The sequence below is a fragment of the Uranotaenia lowii genome, chromosome 3 (assembly GCF_029784155.1).
Source record: "Uranotaenia lowii strain MFRU-FL chromosome 3, ASM2978415v1, whole genome shotgun sequence".
Taxonomy (NCBI): domain Eukaryota; kingdom Metazoa; phylum Arthropoda; class Insecta; order Diptera; family Culicidae; genus Uranotaenia; species Uranotaenia lowii.
Genome location: NC_073693.1, coordinates 53,272,211 through 53,293,489, shown reverse-complemented (window position 1 = coordinate 53,293,489; position 21,279 = coordinate 53,272,211). Strand labels below are relative to the sequence as shown.

Sequence of the window (21,279 nt, the reverse complement as noted above, 5' to 3'; positions counted from 1 at the left end):
GTACTCCCACGTGAGCCGGTACCCAACACAGCTCAGCGTTATTTCTGGCAATCGCTCTCCTTATTTCGACAACCCATGGATGTCTTGATCTGTTGCATTTTACTGCACTCAAAACACTCATAGAATCACTAAAAATAACCTTGTTTGTGAGATTCCGGCCTTCTTTCAACGCTGTGAGAATGGCCCAAGCCTCGGCACTAAAGATGGATAATGTGCTGGGAAGTTTGATGCTGCGATCGATTTCTTGTGAGTAGATGCCGCATCCAACACCGGTAGCGTTTACTGAGCCATCGGTGTATATTTGGGATCTGTAGCGATAGTGATCTTCGACGAAATTATAGAATTCCGCACGCTTGGCAACCGGTTGACCGTTTGTGATTCTCGGTATTCGCACTATACCCTGACGAGTACTCCAATCGGTCGGAATTGAATGTTTGTCCAAAGTTACACGAGTCTCAGGAATGTTGAATTCTTCTAAGGCTGCATTTGACCGAGCGATGACTGGGGCAGATGGTGGTATTATTTTCCGTTCCAATTGTCTTGTCGCGTACATTATGAGCTTTTTCTTCACGATGAAGTCAAACGGCTGTAAGCCCGAGTCACTTAGAAGGCTTTCAATGGGGCTGCTTCTGAAGGCTCCTGTACAATACCGTATAGCTTGGTGGTATACAGTTGCTAGTTGGTTGTAGATCGCTTCACTGGATGCAGAAAATATTTCTATTCCGTAGGTGATTTTGGGAATTATAACAGAGTTCAGTATCCTCATCATGCAAACTCTATCAGCCCCAAACTTGGTTTTAGCTAAGCATTTAAGCAAATTAAGTCCTTTTTTTCCTTCAGATTTGGCAATTGATACGTGTTGTTTAAAATTAAGGCGTGAATCCACCCAGACACCCAAGACTTTATGGGACCGAACAAATGCGATTTCGTTACCATTCGATGTTAATGGTTGCTGGTGGCGACGATGTCGTCGTTTAGAGCAGATGTGCATAGCAGCTGATTTCGAAGTCGAGATTTTGAATCCGGATGATAAGGACCAGTCGTCGATTTGTTTCAGGATTTTCTGTAGTTTTTGCCTTACCGTTCTGACGTTAGGACTTGCTACACCTATTGTGATGTCGTCTGCGAAGAGTTCTAAGAAAGCATCGTCCGGGATAAAACGTTGTATCGACTGAATTGCCAGTAGAAAAAATGTTACGGCCAAAACTGAGCCTTGGGGGACTCCGTTTTCCAGCTGTTTCATGGATGAGCTAACCCCGTTAAAACTTACTCGGAACTTTCTTTCGCTGAGGAACGATGTGCAAAATTTAGACATTTTGCCTCCTATGTTCGCTTTAGCCAGTGTACTCAGGATAAGTCTACGCCAAGTTCTGTCGTACGCCTTCTCGATGTCAAGGAAGAGATATTCGACGTGATGTTTTCTTTCAATAGCCAGTTTTTCGAAGTTTTCTAATTTGGCCAGTACATCTAATGTTTGTCTTCCGCGACGGAAAGCGGATTGATGTTGGCCAAAAAATTCACGTTCTTCCAAGACGTCCATCAATCTTCGATTGACCATACGTTCAAACAACTTGAGGACGCAGCTAGATAGATGGATCGGTCGGAGGTTTGTAGGATCATTGGGATTCTTCTTCGGCTTTGGAATAGGGACAAGAATAGTCTCTTTCCACTCCTCTGGAAAGGTGTTGTTTTCCCACAAGTTGTTGAAAGCTTCGAGAAGCTTTTTCTTCGCGTAGAACGGAAGCCTTTGAAGCATAGCGTTATGAATGCCGTCTGGTCCTGGACTGGTGGAAGACAGTTTGTCGAGCTGGAGCATCAGTTCGTGTAGGTTAAAATTCTTATTGTACTCAGCGTTATGGGCTCTAGGAAACTTAACAGGGAGATGTTCCTGTTTTTGCTTCATTTGTTGAAACCTTGGTGGATATGCTTGATCAGAGGAAACGTTCTCAAAAAAAGAGGCAAGGTGCTCGGCTATTTGCATATTGTCAGTAATTGGGCCATTGTCAGTTTTGATGGACCACGTTTTGGTTGTCGCCAGTTTACCCGAAATTGCTCTTATTTTTCCCCAGATCTCAGATACAGGTGTTTCCACATTGATTGACGTTGTGTACTCTTCCCAACACCGAGTTTTTTCTTCTTCGATTACTTTTCTGGCTTCGCATCTGGCTTTTCTAAATTGCAACTTCAATTGTTCGTAGTTCTGGTTTGAAGGATCCGTTGATTTTAGCTTCCTCAAATGTTTCCTTCGTTTTTGTACCGCTTCTGCCACTTTCCGACCCCACCATGGGACATGGCGTTTTTGAACGGTTTCGCTGGTTTTGGGAATAGAGGATTCGCTTGCTGCTCGGATGATATCGGATAGCTCTTCAATGCTGTAAGAAACATCAGGTTGGATTCGGTTTTCTATTTCGGTTTCATATTTATGCCAGTCAGCGAGTTCGATTTTCCATTTCGGCCTTCTTTTAGAAGCGGTAGTTTCTTGCTCCCCGAGGAAAATGGGTGTGTGGTCGCTTCCATGTAGATCGTTGCAGCATCTCCACCCGAGTTTATGGGCGATCTCTGGGCTGCAAGCTGAGATATCTGGAGAAGATGGAGTGTATGCGTTTTGTTGTGGGAAATGAGTAGGGCTTGTATCGTTAAGGATAACTAGATCAAAATCATCGAGGGCGGAAGCTATTATTTTGCCTCGACCGTCTTCACCCGTTTGACTCCATAGGTGGTGGCGTGCGTTTACATCTCCGAGCAGTACTATAGGTTTTGGTAGTTGCTCAAGGAGGTTTGTTAGATCTGATTTTGTCACAAGGCAGTTTGGTGGGAGGTAGATACAGCATATTGAAGTTTTTATAGGAATGTCCACAGTTATTGCTACGGCTTCTAGAGTTGTTCGTAGCGGTATTTGGTTTGCAGTTATACCATTTAGTGCTGCGATAGCTACTCCTCCTCCGTGGTTGGTTCTGTAGTTAAAGAATATTTCATATCCGGGGAAATTTATGCTTTTTGTCAGTTTAATTTCTTGAAGAGCAATGATTTTCGGGGTGTATTGTTTAATAAGAAGCTGCATCTCAGTGTATCTTGCACGCAATCCGTTGCAGTTCCATTGAACTATGAAGACGAATGCTGGGTTTCGGAACTGATATCTATCAGCACCGAGTCCTCAAACATATCCATTTGACTTTCTTCGTCCAACGCTAGTGCTTTAGCTTCGGGCGATGAGGAGTCCGAATTGTCGGAATCTTGAGATTGAGCACGGTCAGTCCATGTTCGTTTCGTTAGTGCTTTTCCGATACTTTTGCCCGTGGTTGTACTATGTTGTGACGCAATAAGTACACATTGGCTGCGAATCCTTTCCTCCAGAAGGCGTATGTATTCATCTTTTGATTTGAGGCTATCTTCCAGTTTTTTAATTTGTTGTTTACTTTTATCTATTGCTTCTTTCATTTCATCCCATTTTTTTGAGTCATCACTATTTTTCTTTTCCATTTCTTCTTGTTTTTTGCACAACTCTTCAATTTTCGTCATGTAGAACACTTCTTTTTCTTTTATCATTTCTTCTTTCTTTTTTATGTCACTTATCCACTGTAGTCTTTCTTCGTTTACTCCACTGTTTTCACTACCGGATATTCCGGCCACAACTACGCTGCTGAAGCTCCTTGCTCCAGATCGTTCTTCGACCATTCTTCGGGCAGCCGGGTACGATATGTCCATGTCGTATTTTGTTTTCACTATGAGTTCTTCATGTTTGCGTACCGGGCATGCTCGACTAAAGGCACTATGGTCAGCCGAACAGTTCTTACATTTTTGAGGATTCGGACATGGCACATCTTTGCCGTGGGTTTTGTTAGAACACTTCAGACAAATTTGCTCATTTTTACACTTGTCGCTTAAATGTCCGAAAGTTCCGCATTTATAACACAACATAGGGGGTGGGTAGTAGGTTCGAGTGGGCAATTGATAACATGCAACTTGAACCTTTTCAGGTGGGAAACACTTGTTGAATGTCAGAACCACCGTTCCGGTTTCTACTAAATTAGAACCTTCTCTACGTTTGAGGTGTCGGGCACTTATTACACTTTGTTTAGCCATTTCGCTTACGATTTCAGTTTCTGTTATACCAATCAGATCACGACACGAGATAATGACTTTACACTGATTCCTTCGTAAGTCATCTGAGACTATAACTGGCGTTCCATCCCCTAACGATTTTAGTTGTTCTTTGAGTTTAGTAGCTTGTGTTTCGGACGTTACTTTCACAGTGTATGTTCCGGTGTTGTGATTTTTCATTATGTTTTCCACTGCTGAGCAAGCTCGAATCGACTTATCGATAAGGAAAATATTCACGTTTGCCAAAGTTCCATTTGCATGAGAGACCACAACATAGCGAGAATTATCGTTGGCTCTTTGTTTCGTATTTAATAGTGGTGGGAAACCGTGTGGTCCTCCGCTAGTGGAGGCCATGGTGATCTGGGCAGTGAGAGCTCACTGTCCACTACTCGGTGAGTTGAATCAAGTGATATGTGATTCACTAAAGACAATTGTGTTTGATGTTTTGGGAAAGAAACAATGGCCCGAAGGCCTAGGCACAAAAACTACTTATCCGGCGCGGTTTTCGGAAAACTTCACCGTTCCAAGATAAAACTGAAGGCAACCACTGCTTTGACGCTAAAACTATACTCCTTGTCACCGTTTCAACCACTATTTAAGCGAGTTAAAAGACCGTTGTGAAAACACGCGACATCTTTTGTCGGCAGCGTTGCCAGCTCTCAAAAAAAAAAAAAAAAAAAAAAAAAAAAAAAAAAAAAAAAAAAAAAAAAAAAAAAAAAAAAAAAAAATAAAAACGGTTTTAATACTTCAGAACAACCAGTAGAACAATATTTCGTTTGAACGTAGACAGTATCGAGGCTTCACTGGCAACAGTTAGATTTGATGTTTGCAAAAAGTAACAATCTATGGAGTTAACTCAAAACGGAAAAACAAACGTACCTACATACTTACCCTTCGGTAGATTTCGAAGAACTCCTATTTCAATAGTAAACAGTCCAATTTATCCTTTGTATCGACTTTCCTTATTTAACTTCTTCTTCAGACAGATTCTCGGCAGATTTCCATGTGTTTCTTCTTCAACGTTCTGGTGTCGAACATCTCCCCACAAAGCGAACAGCTTTCGATGCGCTTCTAGAAAAACAAAGAGGCGAAATAAAATAGTTTCACATTTGATCGCATTCAAACCGGAAACGTACCCTTTTGGATCGCGTTACACCAATCAGTTCGCCGGGTACCGGTTTGACTCTGACATTTGTACGCAAACCGTGGACCAGGAACATGTGCTTGTTAAACTGCGTATGATGACGCTGATCTCTACCACAGCAAACGTAATCGTCTCTGTTGGATAGATTTTCAAGATCATTCAAAAACCGATAAGGTTCCAAAATTATTTGTTTTATCTCTAACCTGTAGCTAATGCAGAGATGGTTGCCCAAAGCTTCCTGGGTGCTGTTCAGAAGCAAGCAACGACCGCATTCCAGATGATTAGGGTTTTCATGACGCTTTGTGTGCTCGTCCAGGGCAGACTGCGTTGATGATACTTTCAAACAAATATCGCATATGAAGCGCTTTTGAATCTGTTAAAAAGTAAATTTTATTTATTTGATGATTAAAGTTCAACGTTGGCTAATATTTGGTATGGTACATGCCCCATGGTCCTTCTCGATATGATCTAATAGACAGCATTTGGTACGAAAGTCTTTTGGGCAATATTCACACAATATTCGCTTTTTTTCGTGCACAACTTTAACGTGTTTTTTCAAATATTTTGCAGCGTAGAACACTTTCTCGCATATCGAGCAATTAAAGATTTTTTCTTTTGTATGAGTATTCCTGTGATCCATCATACCAGATTTTCTGTAATTTTCAATGAAAATTAGTAAAACAATAAATTTTCTCGAGATGCTGCCAGTTTACCGCGTGAAAACCAGCTCACATATGTCACATTTAAATGCATTACTTCTCTGGTGTTGGCTTTTTACGTGATTCATGACATATTCCCTTTTAATTGCCTTATAGTTGCAGTACGGGCAGGTAAATACGGGGTTACTTTCGTGTGTCTGCAGGTGACTATTGAGAGCAGTTTTTGTTTTATATCGCCCACCACAGTTTTCGCACGTGAACAGATAATGGTTCGCCCTATGGGTCTGGTAGCCCAGTGACTCAGCAAACACCTTCATACAACCGGGCTCTTGACAGACGTACTGTTTGCTTTCCCTCCTCAAATGGCTTCTTTTGTGCGCTTCAATATTTTGTTTATATACAGTTTTGAAATCACACTTGGAACATCCAAAGATATTGATCGTCTTTTTACGTTTTGCTTTGATCACAGGCTTGTGTTCGAAGCTTATTTCCGGCAAACCTTGTAACATTTCTACCAGCGCTTTCGCAGGTTTATTTAACTTTCCGTTTTTCGGATCTGATTTTACAATCGATTCAGTAGTCTCAAACAATTCTATCGTTAAATGTGGTTCGAAGGATGGAGTTTGAAATTCATCATCGCCCAAAATTTTATCTTCGATTTCTTCTCGTTGTGGTTCACATTTATCTGGTAGTTGAGCCAGTTTATAGTTGGGGAACTCATTCAGTAAATCGTCAACGGAGGTTTTTTCTGAGTTGCACAGGTCCAAGGCTTGAAGCAACGGAACTATTTCCGGTCGGTTCTGGAACAGATTTATGATCGGACTGGGGTTAGCCTGTTTCACCTCCTTCAATGCGTCCATCAACTTATGGAGAAGAATCATATTTGACCGAAAAGCAATGAAAGACTTCAAAGACTGGTGGCAATTTTCGCAAACTTGTTGGGGAAAAAGATGTTCAATGTTCTGGAAGAAGATAGTTGTAATAGGCTATTTATTGAATTTTTAGACGAAGGAAAATTTAATCTTAAAATTTTCACCTTTGGAATGGGGTACGTCACCCGATCCAAAGTATCGTTCAACGCCGGATCACATTTCTTCAGTGGTATCTCCGATCCCACAGGGATGGAATGCAGGCAAATTCGACACACCTCTGGATAAGACGCTAATGCAAACACGGTCATTTTTACTACTTATCTAATAAATATGAAATAAGAACTAATGGGAAATTGCGGAAAAGATTCATTTCCGCGTTTCAAATTTCAAATTTGAAAACAATGGAAGCTACACTCTAATTCTAGAAAGTTCACTATAGCCTTTATTTCCGCGGGAATTTAACATCACACGGAAAATAATAAAAAGGTAAAATTTACCGAAAGTAAACGCTGGTGGAAGCCGAAAAGGTATATTTCTACCTTTTCAAGGTGAAACTCACCTCACAGCCTCACAGTTACCTGAAACCTGGATAAAAAAATACAATTCACCTAGAAAAAAGGTAAATCCAAAAAAGGTAAAACTTACCTCGTAGCGAAGTGAAATTGACATGGACTGAGCTATAAACAAAACGGTACAATTTATTTAAAAAAAAATAACTGTTTGCCGAACCCGTTTATTGAGGTTAAGCTGTTTTATAAATCAGGAAAAAGTTTTGCTTCGTGCCCAATATGTGAAGACCGGAAAAGAATGGTAAAGTGTTTTCTTAGATCCCATTTTTAGTTGTGCTGGTTCTCGTCATAATAGGTACTTTGCTTTTGTTTCAGATTGGCCCATATAGAGCAAATCCGAATTGTCACGAGCTGGCGGAGAAATGCCTAATCAAAAAGTCTATGTTATCTCAAATAAATATCTAATTTTGTATAAATTTTGTTTTTATTATATTTTTATTGAAGAAACCTCGCTTCTCGGTAAATTTTACCTTTTTTTATTTTCGTATTACCGCGTAAAAACCCGTGATTTATATTGTATATACAATCACTAAAAATACTGAAAAGCAAACGCATTTGGCATCGCTGGTTGCTTTCGATTTTATGCCGATCGTTTTCTATCATGGCCACGACCGTGAAATGTTGGCTACTTGATGTGATACGGCTCAGCAAAGAGAAGCCGGCTTACCGTCTTACAAGCCGTTTTTAGAGCTGTAAATCATCCAAGAATGTTTAAGTTTTGCAAACTTTACCCTTAGTAGATAGCATAGATTTTTCATTGGAACCTCAAACCTTTTCCATTCCCAGCCCTTGGAAAACAGTCATTTCGTTGCATAAATTTGTGGACAACTAACGGCGTGTTCGTAAATTGATTTGTTCTATCGAAGTGATTTTTTCTATCGATGCTGGCGTTCGTTAATTAAACAAACTGTATGCAAAAGCATTGGAAAGTGATTTGACATCTACCAAACAAATCGATGCATCACCCAAACAAATCAGTTTACGAACACGCCGTAAAACATTGCATTTTTTTATCAAAAAAAAATTTTTTTTTATTGAAATTCAAGTACTTTAGCATTTAAAAAAAATAAAACGGTAATAACCTTTCAGAACAACCAGTAAAACAATAATTAATTCATTTAAACGTAGACACTATCGAGGCTTCACTAGCAAAAGTTAGGTTTGGTGTTGGCAAAAAGTTACAATTGATGGAGTCAACTCAGAACTCATATTTCAATAGTAAACAGTTCAAATTATCCTTCTTCTCAGCTTTCCTTATTTATAACCCCTTCGTTGACAGCTTCTCGGCAAACGGCCATGTGTTTCTTCTTCAACGTTCTGGTATCGAACATCTCCCCACAAAACGTGCAGCTTTCAACGCGCTTCTAGAAACACAAAAGTCCAAAATTAGGCTTTTCAATTTGATCCCAGTCAACCCGAAAGCATACCCTTTTTGATCGCGTTACACCAATCAGTTCGCCGGGTACCGGTTTGACTCTGACATTTGTGCGCAGACCGTGGACCAGAAACATGTGCTTGTTAAAATGCGTATGATGACGCTGATCTCTACCACAGCAAAAGTAATCGTCTCTGTTGGATAGATTTTCAAGATCATTCAAAAACCGATAAAGTTCCAAAATTATTTGTTTTATCTCTAACCTGTAGCTAATGCAGAGATGGTTGCCCAAAGCTTCCTGAGTGCTGTTCAGAAGCAAACAGCGACCGCATTCCAGATGATTAGGGGTTTCATGACGCTTCTTGTGCTCGTCCAGGGCAGACTGCGTTGATGATACGTTCAAACAAATATCGCATATGAAGCGCTTTTGAATCTGTAAAAAAGTTTGTTTTCAGAAGTCAACGTTGGCTAATTTTGCCTCATGCTTACCCCGTGATCCACCTCGATATGATCTAAGAGATTCCATGTGTTACGAAAGTCCTTTGGGCAATATGTACAAAATAGTAGTTTTCTCTCGTGCACAACTGTAACGTGTCTTTTCAAATATCTTTCGGCGTAAAACACTTTCTCGCACATCGAGCATTTAAAGTTTTTTTCTTTTGTATGAGTATTCCTGTGATCCATCATACCAGATTTTCTGTAATTTTCAATAAAAAAAATAGCAAAACGCTAAATTTCCTTAAGATGCTGTTAGCTTACCGCGTGAAAACAAGCTGACATATGTCACATTCAAACGCATTACTTTTTTTGTGCTGGCTTTTTACGTGATTCCTAACATATTGATATTTAATTGCCTTATAGTCGCAGTACTGGCATGTAAATATGGGTTCGCCTTCGTGTGTCTTCAGGTGGCTATTGAGAGCAGGTTTCGTTTTAAAGCGCCGGCCACAGAATTCGCAAGTGAACAGATAAGGGTTCCCTTCTCCTTCTTGTCCTATCGTTGATTGCTGCTTTTGAGCCATCAACTGGTTCATGGGGCCGGTAGCGGTGACCATATACTCAGCATTTCTGATTGAACGTTTCTCTCTGTTACTGTGTTTTAGAATAATGTGATTTTTCCTACTGCTATCTGAATAAAACTGCTTGTCACAATTTTCGCAGGGATATTTGGGCGGGCCGGAATGCAGTTCCTTGTGCATCCGTAAAGTTGATGCAGAGCCTAGCACCCTAGGGCATTGATCGCACGCGAAGGATCGCGGCTTATGTTTGTTATGGAGCGGGTCGCAGTCGTCTGGAGCCGGCTCTGGAGGTTCTTCTACATTTCGATCAGAAAAATCGTTCATTTCTGAAGTTTCAACAGTTGTTGAGTCATCAAAAGGCGAACTGTCTTCTATTTTAACATAAATAATTTCGGTCTGAGGTACCTGTTGAACAGGAATACTTGCATGATCGACTTTCTTCGTATGTGGTTGATTTCGTGAACGTGATTTATCGTCCCGTATGCTCGCGATAAGGTATCGCGGAAATTCCTGTATCATGTGTTCGGCGGCCACCTTATCGTTATCGCAGATTTCCATACTGTGCAGCATTTTGGTGAGTTTGAATCGATTTTGGAATAGTTCCTCCAAGGGCTCGTTATTACCACGCTTCACGTATACCAATGCCTCGACCAGCTGTTGGATAACGATGGTCTTTTTTCGAAATCGAGCAAACGATCTCAATTCCGACATACACCCGACGCAGATTTCCTGCGGGACCAGGTGGTCAGTGTTCTGTAATAAATTTGAACAAAACAAATAATAAATAAATCGGTATCGAATTTTGAAAAGGGCCTACACGCCAAGACCTTTGTTTTGAGAAAAACGCATTCTAAGTTTCAGAAAATAAAATCAATTTCCTATTTAGCTGCGTACAATCATTTTCCCAAATAAAACGCTAAAATCCTTTCAAATAGATTTAATTTCATCACCCGATCGATAAATATAATAATAATAATAATATAATAATAATAATAATAAATAAATAAATTTAATGTTTTATTAATGTGTGAGAAATTTATAGTACATGCGAAAAAAGCAAAAATCAATATTTTTTTAATGGAATAAATTAACAAAAAAAACATATAAAAAAAATAAATTAATCAAATCAAATTTGAGGGGAAAAAGACTAATCACCTTCGGTAGTTCCAGCAAGTGCCGTGCAATGTATTCGCCGATACTGGTTCCAATTTCGGCATCGTAAACTTCCAGCGAAATTCCCGTCGGTCCCGGCTCTTTCAGGCATAACCGGCACACCTTGGGATACTGGTCCAGGTTGAATGCAAACCGATAGGACATGGCGATTTCCCCGCGGTAAACGTTAAAACTCTTTGGGAATTCGAAAAACTTGCAAAAATTTCCTGTCGCGATGTCGCGGGCTTTTAAAAAATAAACACAAATCACTGAACAGTGGGAAAAAGAAAAAAATACAATGGGTTTTTCTTTTATTTTATTAAAAATTCAGAACGAAAGAAACTTCATAGTTTTTATTTTAATTGCTTTTAACAAGATTTAAATTTATGAAAAAATGTGAAACGGTGGAAAACGAGATGATGATGATATTTATTCAAGACCTTAAATTTTAACTTCGGTGAGGTGAGAAAGAAGCTGGACAGTATAATGATTTCCTATAATTTACATTAATTTCTTTGAGTGTACCAAACTTACAGCACCGATAGTAAATGGATGCTGTCAAATACATAATAAGTCTGTTCCATGAAGTCTGGTCGAAACAAGTAGAAATGGATGGAAGTTATTAAGCAAACACTATAGCGACACCATGCCCTCTATAGAAAAGTTTAGATTTGTAAGCTTTCGGAGAGCTTTTGAAAATGGCCATGCATACATTTGTCCTTACTACACAACGTCTAACATTTACCTGGCATGACCTTTCCACTTGACTTCGACCGATTTCTACCAGGTCGAAACGAATCCTGCTGCCGAGCTGGATCGGTTTCAACTATGTTTCAACTTGCTCCATTGAGGACAATTCAAGCGGCGTTTTTAAAAAATCAAAATCTTGAAAATCAGGACAAGTCCTGAAAAATCAAGACACTTGGCACCTCTGGTTTAGAACCTCGGTCAAACTTAATTTTGAGTATGAAAAAAGGAGCGTGTGTATAAGCGTGCACTGAGCAAAATCGGGCTATAAACAGTATTGGGAATTCTAGTATTTTTGCACTACTAGAAAATCCAATACTTTTTATAGTGAGCGCAAAATTTTGCGCACTATAGTTTTGCGTTACGATAAATTTTATAGGAATTTCCAGTGAAAGTAATTTAGTCGTAATTTGATAAAAATGATTATTCTAGGCAATGAAATGAATGTATTTAATTTTTCTTTCGATTTTAAATTGATTTGTTATGAAAAATGAAACATCTGGCTTTGAAACATTATAATATTTTATTAATCACAAAAACTTTAGATTTTACAATTTTACCTATAAAGAACTATGTTACAACAAAACAAGATAAATCTACACATTTTACCATCAGATATGATGACTGCGGAAAACCTGACGCGTATTTGATGCGGAGCTGCAGCTGCCGTTGATTTTGATGCTTCAGATTGATGTGAAAAATTTCGAAAAGCAGAGAAAAGCTACATAGCAGAACGATCACAGTGGACCTGGATAGTAATAAAAAGAAATAAAAATAACGACATGAAAATTATAAAAATACATATTGAATGATAAATTTATGGGAAATAACTTTTATCCCAATAAGATTACAGAACCATTCTCACACGCAGAGAAAACTTGGATTTTGATACAAAACAAAACTAACTTTGAATCAAAAAATTCTTTTTTTGGAATCAAACTCCTGTTTTCTTTGAATCAATGAATTATGGTTTTGATTCAAATGAATAATTTTTGAAAGAAAGAATAAATTTTTTGAATCGAATAATTTTGGGCTTTGATTTTAAAGAAATTCTTTGATTTAAAAGACATTTGTTCAATTGCATATTTCTTTTGAAACAAAGTAAATTTTCTTTTAACCAAAGAAAAATGCTTTCGAAGGAAAGGAATAATTTCTTTAAATAAAAACTTCGAACTTAGAGTTATTTTGGATTGAGCAAGAAGAATAAAATATAAAAATAGAATTGAGTTTGGCCGGTTGTGTTAAACATCTAAACCAGTTAATCAGAGTTAGCTAAGGAGAATTCAGGATGAAAAATGGTAAGTGTTTCCGTTAATAAAAAAGGGAATATTTAAGAATTTCTATAAGCGCTTGCATTGTTACAGGACCACTGCTGATTCCACCCTAAATTCAGCGGTTAGTTTATCTTCGGCCCGATCTTCAGCGGCAACTACCAGTCGGATGGCGAGGAAAGCCAGCAACGAGACTTGCTTCCGGAAGTCAGCTCACGAAGAAATGCCTCTACGCCAGACTGGTGTCACCGAAATTTAGGATCGGATCATTCAATTATTTGCATAGTGAACAAGTGTTTTTCTTAAGTTCGTGAATAAAAAAGAAATAAAAAAATTTTTTTTTCTTTTTATTATTTAAAATTCCTAATAGGAACTTCGGAACAACTGAAAATATTTCTTCCAATTGGAATTAATGAGAAAGAGTTCAATGAATAAATGCTTTTAAATCTAAATCTTTGTTACATTGAAGCAAACGAAAACGACTTTGTATCGAATGAAACTGTTTTTTGTTTCAAAGGATTAGAATTTTGATTCAAAGATTTTTCAAAAGAAAAATTTTTTGAAACAAAGAAAAATTCATTTGAACCAAAGGAATTTTTATTTATCCCAAAATCAAAGGAAAAAATCCTTTGTTTTTGCGGCACTTTCCTTTGAAATAAAAAATCTTTTCGCTGCGTGCAGTTTTCTTATCTTAATTACAGATTACAGTGAATTTATCATAGTTCAGAACCGTCAATTTTAGATTTGGACTCAAAATTACAAACGGTACTAGATTCCACCTCAATTCTGATTGTTTATTTATATTCAAACAGCAGGTTTGAAAAACCTCTTAGCTGAATTAAACCACAGAGAAATAAAACTACGATTTCGAAGTAGTCTATGATTCCTTGGTATTCAGCCACAGTGTTTGCAAAACCCAAATACTAGTATCAATGAATAAATCAATTAATAAATAAAAAAAACCCACTGAGGGTGCTAGCAAGTAGCTAGTGAAATACTACACTCATAAAAATCGACACATTAGGGCTATGTGTCAGCCTATATAGATTTTTGCAATTTGTCCCGCAATTGAAAGTTATGTCCCGAATAGCCAAGACCATGGTAATAATATAACAGAACAATGATATTCAATTGAACAATAAACTTTATCGTAAAATCTAAATATCTATCTACCAGTTCTAATGATGAAATCACCATAATATTCAAAGTCACCGTGAACTATACCGTTTTTCCAAAATATTTCATAGTTGCTAAATATGTCAGAAGCACCCCGCATACTAAAAAACCGTATCTCAAACAGTCTCAACAATACATCTACGGTTTCAGAAATAGTGATTGTATCTGTAGACGTAGCTTTTCTTCTAAACTTTACTTCGCCAACGATAACAACGAAATATAAACGTTCATGTGAAATCGTGCGATGGTATCTGAAAAGGTGATCGAATGATATGAACGATTTTCTTCAATTTTTCTTAAATCGTATAACTGAACTCGAACCGTTAAACAAACTGTTCATCCCTTCTGTCATACTTGTCACACTCGCACGTCAAAATCAACGAAACGCCCGGTCAAAGATGCCAGCTGGTTTTGTACAAAATTAGTACACAATTATGAAAAAAAATTTTTTACTATCATTATGCTAAACGAAATTCAGCTCTTGATTTGGGCCGATGGCATAGTGCAAGCGATGCGATGCGAATCAGCGGATGCGTATTAAAGCAGCGAACCACATTTGAGGGATAGGTAAGTGAATCACTTAAACCTGACATTAAATGCGACGAAGGGGATGTCAATTTGTTCCAACGCTTGAATTCGCATTGATCGCGTTCGCCAATTCGCTCTCACTATGTCATCGGCCTTACAAGATGCTTTTGACAACGCTCATTATGCAAGATGATTATGAAAGTTTCCTTACGAATCTATGGACTTCATTACATTTTTTGTTCATTTGTCATTAAAAATTCTCTGTGTTAAAAATAATGCATGTTAAATAGAAACAACAAGCAATTACAAATTTGCTGTGTAGTATGCATGCAAAAAGACGACTTATACCGTTTTGGTTTTCTCCCCTCCTTCAGTGTTCATCAGTACTCGATAAAAACAAACACAAATTGACGCCAGTGTATTGCTATCTCACTCACTTACACGCTCTCTCGCTACACTGACAAAATTTTCGGGGCACTACCGTCTGATAGCAACACCAGGTCAAAACCAGTGCAACACTGTCCGAATAATCAAACAGTTTGACAGCAACCTAGTGGTGCCCCAGTGCAACACTCGGCATAAACAAGTACGGTATTAGAAACAACAAAGCTATGAATCTTTTTTTACTTTCACATTTTAATTTCATATCGGTACAATTTTGAAAAATCGCTCTAGTCGGCACCACTGGCCACAACTGAAGAGAAACGAAAAATCCAACAACAATTTTTCGCCCCTCCGAACTCAAGATTCTACTGGGGCAGATTATTTCGCGGCTTCGATTTTTCCGTTCTGAGGAAGCTACCGGAAAAAATTACCGTAAGTATAGTAGCATAATAAATTCTGAATGTGTTAAAAAGATTAATGATCATAAATAATTTCAGCTTCCTCGCTTATTCATCACCCGGGTGCCGATGGTTTTCCAGCATTCCGTAGCGCTGGAGCTACGAGGATTCATATGCTATGCCCATGGCCGGGTATGATCTTCCTGCAAGAATCATCAAACTATGAGATCTCAATCGGTTTTTAATTCTCCTCGTTTGTAAGTAAACCAAGTTCAATAAAGATAATATGAAAAAATTGAATTTATATCAAAGATCCGAAAATTTCCAAAACAATCCCATCTATGTGTGTGTGAGACCGCCATTGACGTACGGTTCTGGATATCGTCGGAAAAAACGTTATATTGAATCGTTTGATAACTTTCACTTTTACCGTTTAGATAAAAGATTACTCTTCGAAAAACTGTAAAATAAACAGTTTGGTTGTCTGAATACGTTTTCCAAGAGCGGTTTCTGTACGTTATTTAAACTGCTTGTTGTACAGTTCCTCCATATAAAGGTTTTAACAGTTTTAAACAGTAACATAACTTAACGCCATATTCAACAGACCGTCGTTTTGGAATTCAAGATAAGTGCAATGTTTTTTATGGTTTCAGATATCATTTTCTAAACGTTTTTTTACACTGTTTGTAAACGTTTTATAACTACTACAGGAACTGTTATGATACAATATTTTCGTATTCGGGACGGTATCACAGTAATATTTTTGTGATTATTACTGTTACAGTGTGATCCATGGTAAAATGCAGATCCAAACCAATACCGCATTGGTAAAAATTTGCTTCTTTTACACATTTATAATTTTTCGTGTAGAGAAAATTTTTCTCGTTCACACAAACGCCATTTTATCTTTGAATTTGTTCGTGGTTCGGCGTTCGGAACCAGCAAATTTTGATATTTCCGCTACAATTCTCGCCGGATCGGATAAGGATGACAATTTACCTACGATAATGCAGGTAAGAGCTTTTATTTTACAACTTTACAATTAGATAACTGAACTTATAGAAATTTCTTTTATTTTAGATGCTGGCCAAAAGAGTGAAGTTCCCCAGCGGCAGAACAAAATGGCTGATGGACAGGACTTCCAAGAGAAACCCGAATCGAACGGATTGGTGGCCGTCTAGTATCCGAAGATGGCAAAAAATTATCCGTGTCCCAGGGAATGGTGTGCAGGAGAGGCGTAAAAGCCACCGGTGTTGTGTTGTAGTGCATGTAGAAAATTTAGCATCTGGAAAAGTGACGTGTTTTTGTAAAACAATCCAAAACTCTAAATAAAAAAAGCAAACGAATGAAACAAGCTTATTTTTTATTTTAAGAGGAAATGTAAACAAAAAAAAACAAATGAATACATCAAATAAAACCATAAAATTTCACGGTCCCGACATTCTTGATAAACCATGAATCAACGTTGATATTCATAATCTTTGAACGATTTAAATTCAAGGGATAACAGTGAATTTCACAGTGTGGTTGAGAAAATTGGAAGCTGTATTAACCATACACTTTATCGTTTTGTGTTTCCAAATGTATGGGAAAAAGTTGATTTTTTCATTGTTAAGTTGCTTAACAACCCCCTTTTTTCATGGTAATTTTGGCCAAAACCATGAATACCATGGTAGAAAACAATGAGTTTGACAGTGAAATCATGGTTCCATGTACCGTGATGTTCATGGTGTTAACCATAAAAACCACGGTAGAGTGAAAATGAAATTCATGGTGTTTTCATAATGTTTTTCTATTCGGGGTGTCCCACACATAGCTAAAAACATAGAAAGTTATTTGCGGAGACACATAAATAACAAATGTGTAACAAATGTTCATTATTAATCTTGGCAATTAATGGCCATTTTTAAGGCATATTAATTTAAATAACCTTTTTTGTTTATTCTTTCCAATTTCTCTTTTTAATTGTAAAAATACCGTGATTTATTCTAAATACTGCGACAATACTTTTATTAATAATGCATCACTTCATTTATGTTTAAATCACAGTTTGAATCATGCTCACATTTTTACAAAAAAAAACTAATAAAATTTAAATAAATATAAAACCATCTTTTGAAGATGCAGCAACAATATGGATTTACATAAAAAAAAACACTTATTCCAGCGTTCTGTTTCTCTAAGAGTTCATTGAGACTTTTCTCGCCTTAGGAAAACAAGCTGCTAACTTTACCCTTGAAATGACGTTCCGGAACTTCCGATGAAGAACTAAAAACTCTGTAACCCAGACACCGCTGTTTGCTCTAATCAGCTGGATTTTACCTAAAAAATTGAGACGAATATTGATTGTTAGCTTGAAACAATGTTAATATTACAGTAATTGTACCGGTTTCAAAATATGCCATCGTCCGCAAGGATTGCAAGTTTTTGGTCATCAGATTTAATTCTCTTAAAATGAATCGTAAACCAAACAAGAAAAACGGCAGGATCTTCCGTCGTAGAGAGAAGTATCTGCTGGCAACAATTAGCTTGCTACCCTTTTCCTCCGAGGGTCTTTTTAGTTCGATAAATTAAGTTATTTTCTTTTTCCGATCCGTGGAAATTGTTTTGATTTAGCACTCGCGCCATTTTGAAAATAAACGAAAAATATCATCGAAAACTGAGTTCGATGAAATTTTGGTTATTTCACACGCTTATTTTAGAATAGTCTGCCCAATATATTATTCATATATAAAAAGTATGTGTAAAGATAATGATTATTATTTTATTGTAATGAAATCAATGTGTAGAAGAATTTCTGATACGTATGTGTGGAAAAACATACATGTTAAATGTCGATTTTTTGCAGTGTAGTATTAGTCTGTGATACTAGTATTTGGAGTTTTTCAAATACTGTGGCTGAATTCAAAGGAATCATAGACTACTTTGAAATCACGATTCTTTATATTTAATTCTGATCTCTGAAATTCCTCTATTGTATTCAAATCAAATACGAAACATTAGAGAGATATAAGAACAAAATTTAGAAACAAATTCAAATTTAGGATTAAGATAGAGAACTGTTTTGGTTATAACTACATAGTAAAAGTTTTTACATACCCCTGCAGCATTTATCACCGAGCAAGTGTTCGAACTTATTTTAGAGTTTTTCTGCCACCACCTTGTTGTATCAATGAAGGTGCTTCTGGCAAGTTGATCAAGCAACGCTACGTTTGGGAGCTTACCTTGAAAAAAATTAAACATTCCCAAGCAACATTTTAAACTCTGAATGGTTTTATAAAAAAAATAGTTGTTGTATAAGGGATTTATAAAGTATTGTTCGCTTTATAACGTAATTTACAAGGAACTCTATATGATTGCCCTTTAAGATAGCTTAAAAACCACTATAAAATCTTTTTATAGAACTCCTGTCAAATTTTGTGTTGGTTTTATAACCATTAATTTTTTTGGTTTAGAAGAGCGCTAAAAAGCAATTATTAAACTCTCTAGAAAACCAACCTTGAAGAAAACAACAACAAAGAATGTTTTATAACCTTTAATTTTTTTGGTTTAGTAGAGCACTACAAAGCAATTATAAAACCTCTCTAGAAAACCAACAAAGAATGACAGTCCAAATCCGATCGAAATGTCAAAATGTTTTTTCGTTTGGAAACGTCAAAGCAATTTGGTCTTATAAAAAGCCTATGCCGGAATAACATGCCAGAGCGCATCGAACTGTCAAAAATCATACCAATTTCAGATGGCAGAAAACAAATTTGTTTTTTCTCATTCCTTGCAATATTAAATGAGGTAAATTTTCGTAGTTTGATGTTTAATCGCTGTAATATCATATTTTTCAACCTTCGTAGGTATGAGGGCCGGCGAAATCATGACGAAAAGTAACCTGTGTACCCTGACCTGCACGATTCGGCGATTATTGTCCAGTCAAACCATACCCCCAGCTAATTTCCGGATGTTCACTGTATGCCACCATCGGAGAAAACATTCTTCGAGCTACACAGCTAGAACAGCCTGTACAATACCGTGTCGGCTGTCGGAATAATGGAATTGTCATTACCGGAACACTGCCGTAACGGTGTCAAACAATTCCGGGATGATAGACCCTCAAAAAGCAACGACTAAACTCTGCCATGTTGACCATCAATTTTTAAAAAGTGAAATATTGTGTTAGTGACCCAGATAACTGAGATAAATAAATGAATGAAGTTCGAATTTATACTTTTATTAATAAATGAAATAGAAAGGATTATTTTGTTTACATTCTGCTAGCTGAAAATTTCGAAAACAATTTATGTTAAAATATCAATTGGTTCGTGATGGAATAAAATCAAGGCAAATTAATCCTAACGTGACGTCATTCAAGATTAACTGGATTTGTAAATGGTTTCTTTGAGACGAACTGGCTTTAGGATAAATCGCCATTTTCCTATGGAACATTGGAAGAACATTTGTACAAACGTATTGATCAAAAAGTAAAGAAATATTTTCGGCTCTTTTATTTCGCAATATCATAAAGGGGCGCGCTGTTTTTGACTGTTTTTCGAAAAATCAATCGATTAATTTTGCAGCGCAATATTTTTTCCAGTAAGAAATAATAAATAATAACTTTATGTTGCCAAATAAACCGATCGATCATATATGTTTCTTGATTTTCGACCACAAATAACGATGTTATTTTGTTTGTCATTATGTCAGAATATTTATTCTAAATCAATTCCATTTTAAAACCTGTTCGGAAAATAAACATTCACGCCAAAAACTATTCCCTCAAACTAAAATTTGACAGCTCATAACGAAACCCTCCAAAGGTTGTATAAGATACTTGTAATGCGTTCTTCAGAACCTCCTGTAGGTGGGCCTTTTTACACTGATAAGGGCTTTATAGATGTTTTATTGCGGTTTATATAACTTAATGTAATTTTATAACGAAGTTTCATAGCGAGCTTGCAGATTAGTATAAAACTAAAATTGTTACTTGGGATTAATAGCTTAAAAGTTTATAAAATTTACAAATTTAGTACCAGAAGGTGGACTACGCGGTAGTCTTCGTAACCTATGGAGCCTATTCTGGGGACTCTTGAATGATATTATTCTGCTGATACAGCGAAGTGCAATCTTGAAAAACAAAAACAAACTAAAAATATGATTGAATAATACAAATTTACAACTTTACCGCCAACAAATGTTAACTTCGGGTGAATGAACAATCCTATTGCATCCGCACCTTTTCCCGCAATTCTTAACGTTCGGGTCTTCCGAAGAGGAATAGCTTTTTCTTCTGTCAGATTCCCTGATTTCGTCGTCTGTGGTGCTCCTTTTAAAGAAAAAATAAAATATGTAAGGAAAATTGCGAACTTTTACCTGTTTTACTGCCAAGAGATTACCTCGGAAGAATATTTAGGAGCCATCGTAGATTACTTTTGGTGCGATCCAGGAAGTCGTGTTCTGTTCACTTGAACAAAACCAAAACACAAATGTTTTTCTTCAGCCAAGTTTACTGCTGCGACTGCGACTCTTGATGATGTGGTGCTGGTTGTTCCAGCGGAGTGTTCAGCTTGTTTCCGCTAGAACTGCTCCGGTTTTTGTCCGGTCGGATGGTGGAATCTGTCGAACTGAACGGGAGTTAGAAATAAATGAAATTTCTCTAAATCTGTTTTTTCACTTACCTTTATCACTCTCTTCGTTGACGGCCTCGGTGTGAAAATCTTTCACTGCTGTTAAGGTTTTTCCGGCCAAATTCACGGAGTTTTGCGGAATTATTAGTTTTACTTTTTTAAGCTGATGCGCTGAACTCTCAGTCATTCAAGACACACTACACAAAAATGCACACATGAATGCAGAATATAAATTCTATATAAAAATAAACATTTGAAAATTAATGGAT

The 21,279-nt window shown here is 37.1% G+C and overlaps 2 protein-coding genes and 1 long non-coding RNA gene across 4 annotated transcripts; all 3 read right to left on the bottom strand.

The window, feature by feature from the left end:
- Positions 1-4,908: 4,908 nt before the first annotated feature.
- On the bottom strand, positions 4,909-7,155 carry LOC129757472 (gastrula zinc finger protein XlCGF26.1-like). Its single transcript, XM_055754703.1, has 6 exons — positions 6,941-7,155; positions 5,959-6,866; positions 5,691-5,898; positions 5,449-5,618; positions 5,238-5,379; positions 4,909-5,172 (listed from the first exon to the last, which is right to left on the bottom strand). Exons 1-6 carry the CDS (start codon positions 7,082-7,084, stop codon positions 5,080-5,082), a joined length of 1,665 nt encoding a protein of 554 aa, XP_055610678.1. The 5' UTR covers positions 7,085-7,155; the 3' UTR covers positions 4,909-5,079.
- A 1,228-nt stretch (positions 7,156-8,383) lies between these two features.
- Positions 8,384-11,172, bottom strand: LOC129754860 (zinc finger protein 816-like). Its single transcript, XM_055751098.1, has 6 exons — positions 10,895-11,172; positions 9,480-10,492; positions 9,210-9,417; positions 8,984-9,153; positions 8,773-8,914; positions 8,384-8,709 (listed from the first exon to the last, which is right to left on the bottom strand). The coding sequence occupies exons 1-6, from the start codon at positions 11,054-11,056 to the stop codon at positions 8,590-8,592; spliced, it is 1,815 nt and encodes a 604-aa protein (XP_055607073.1). The 5' UTR covers positions 11,057-11,172; the 3' UTR covers positions 8,384-8,589.
- Positions 11,173-12,262: 1,090 nt separating this feature from the next.
- LOC129755728 (uncharacterized) lies at positions 12,263-21,219 on the bottom strand. Of its 2 annotated transcripts, XR_008739315.1 has the most exons (5): positions 21,062-21,219; positions 20,780-21,007; positions 20,569-20,709; positions 20,417-20,510; positions 12,263-12,386 (listed from the first exon to the last, which is right to left on the bottom strand). It is a non-coding gene; the product is annotated as an uncharacterized LOC129755728 (long non-coding RNA). The 2 variants fall into 2 exon arrangements; XR_008739314.1 differs by lacking the exon at positions 12,263-12,386 and having other exon boundaries at positions 19,651-20,510.
- Positions 21,220-21,279: the final 60 nt, after the last annotated feature.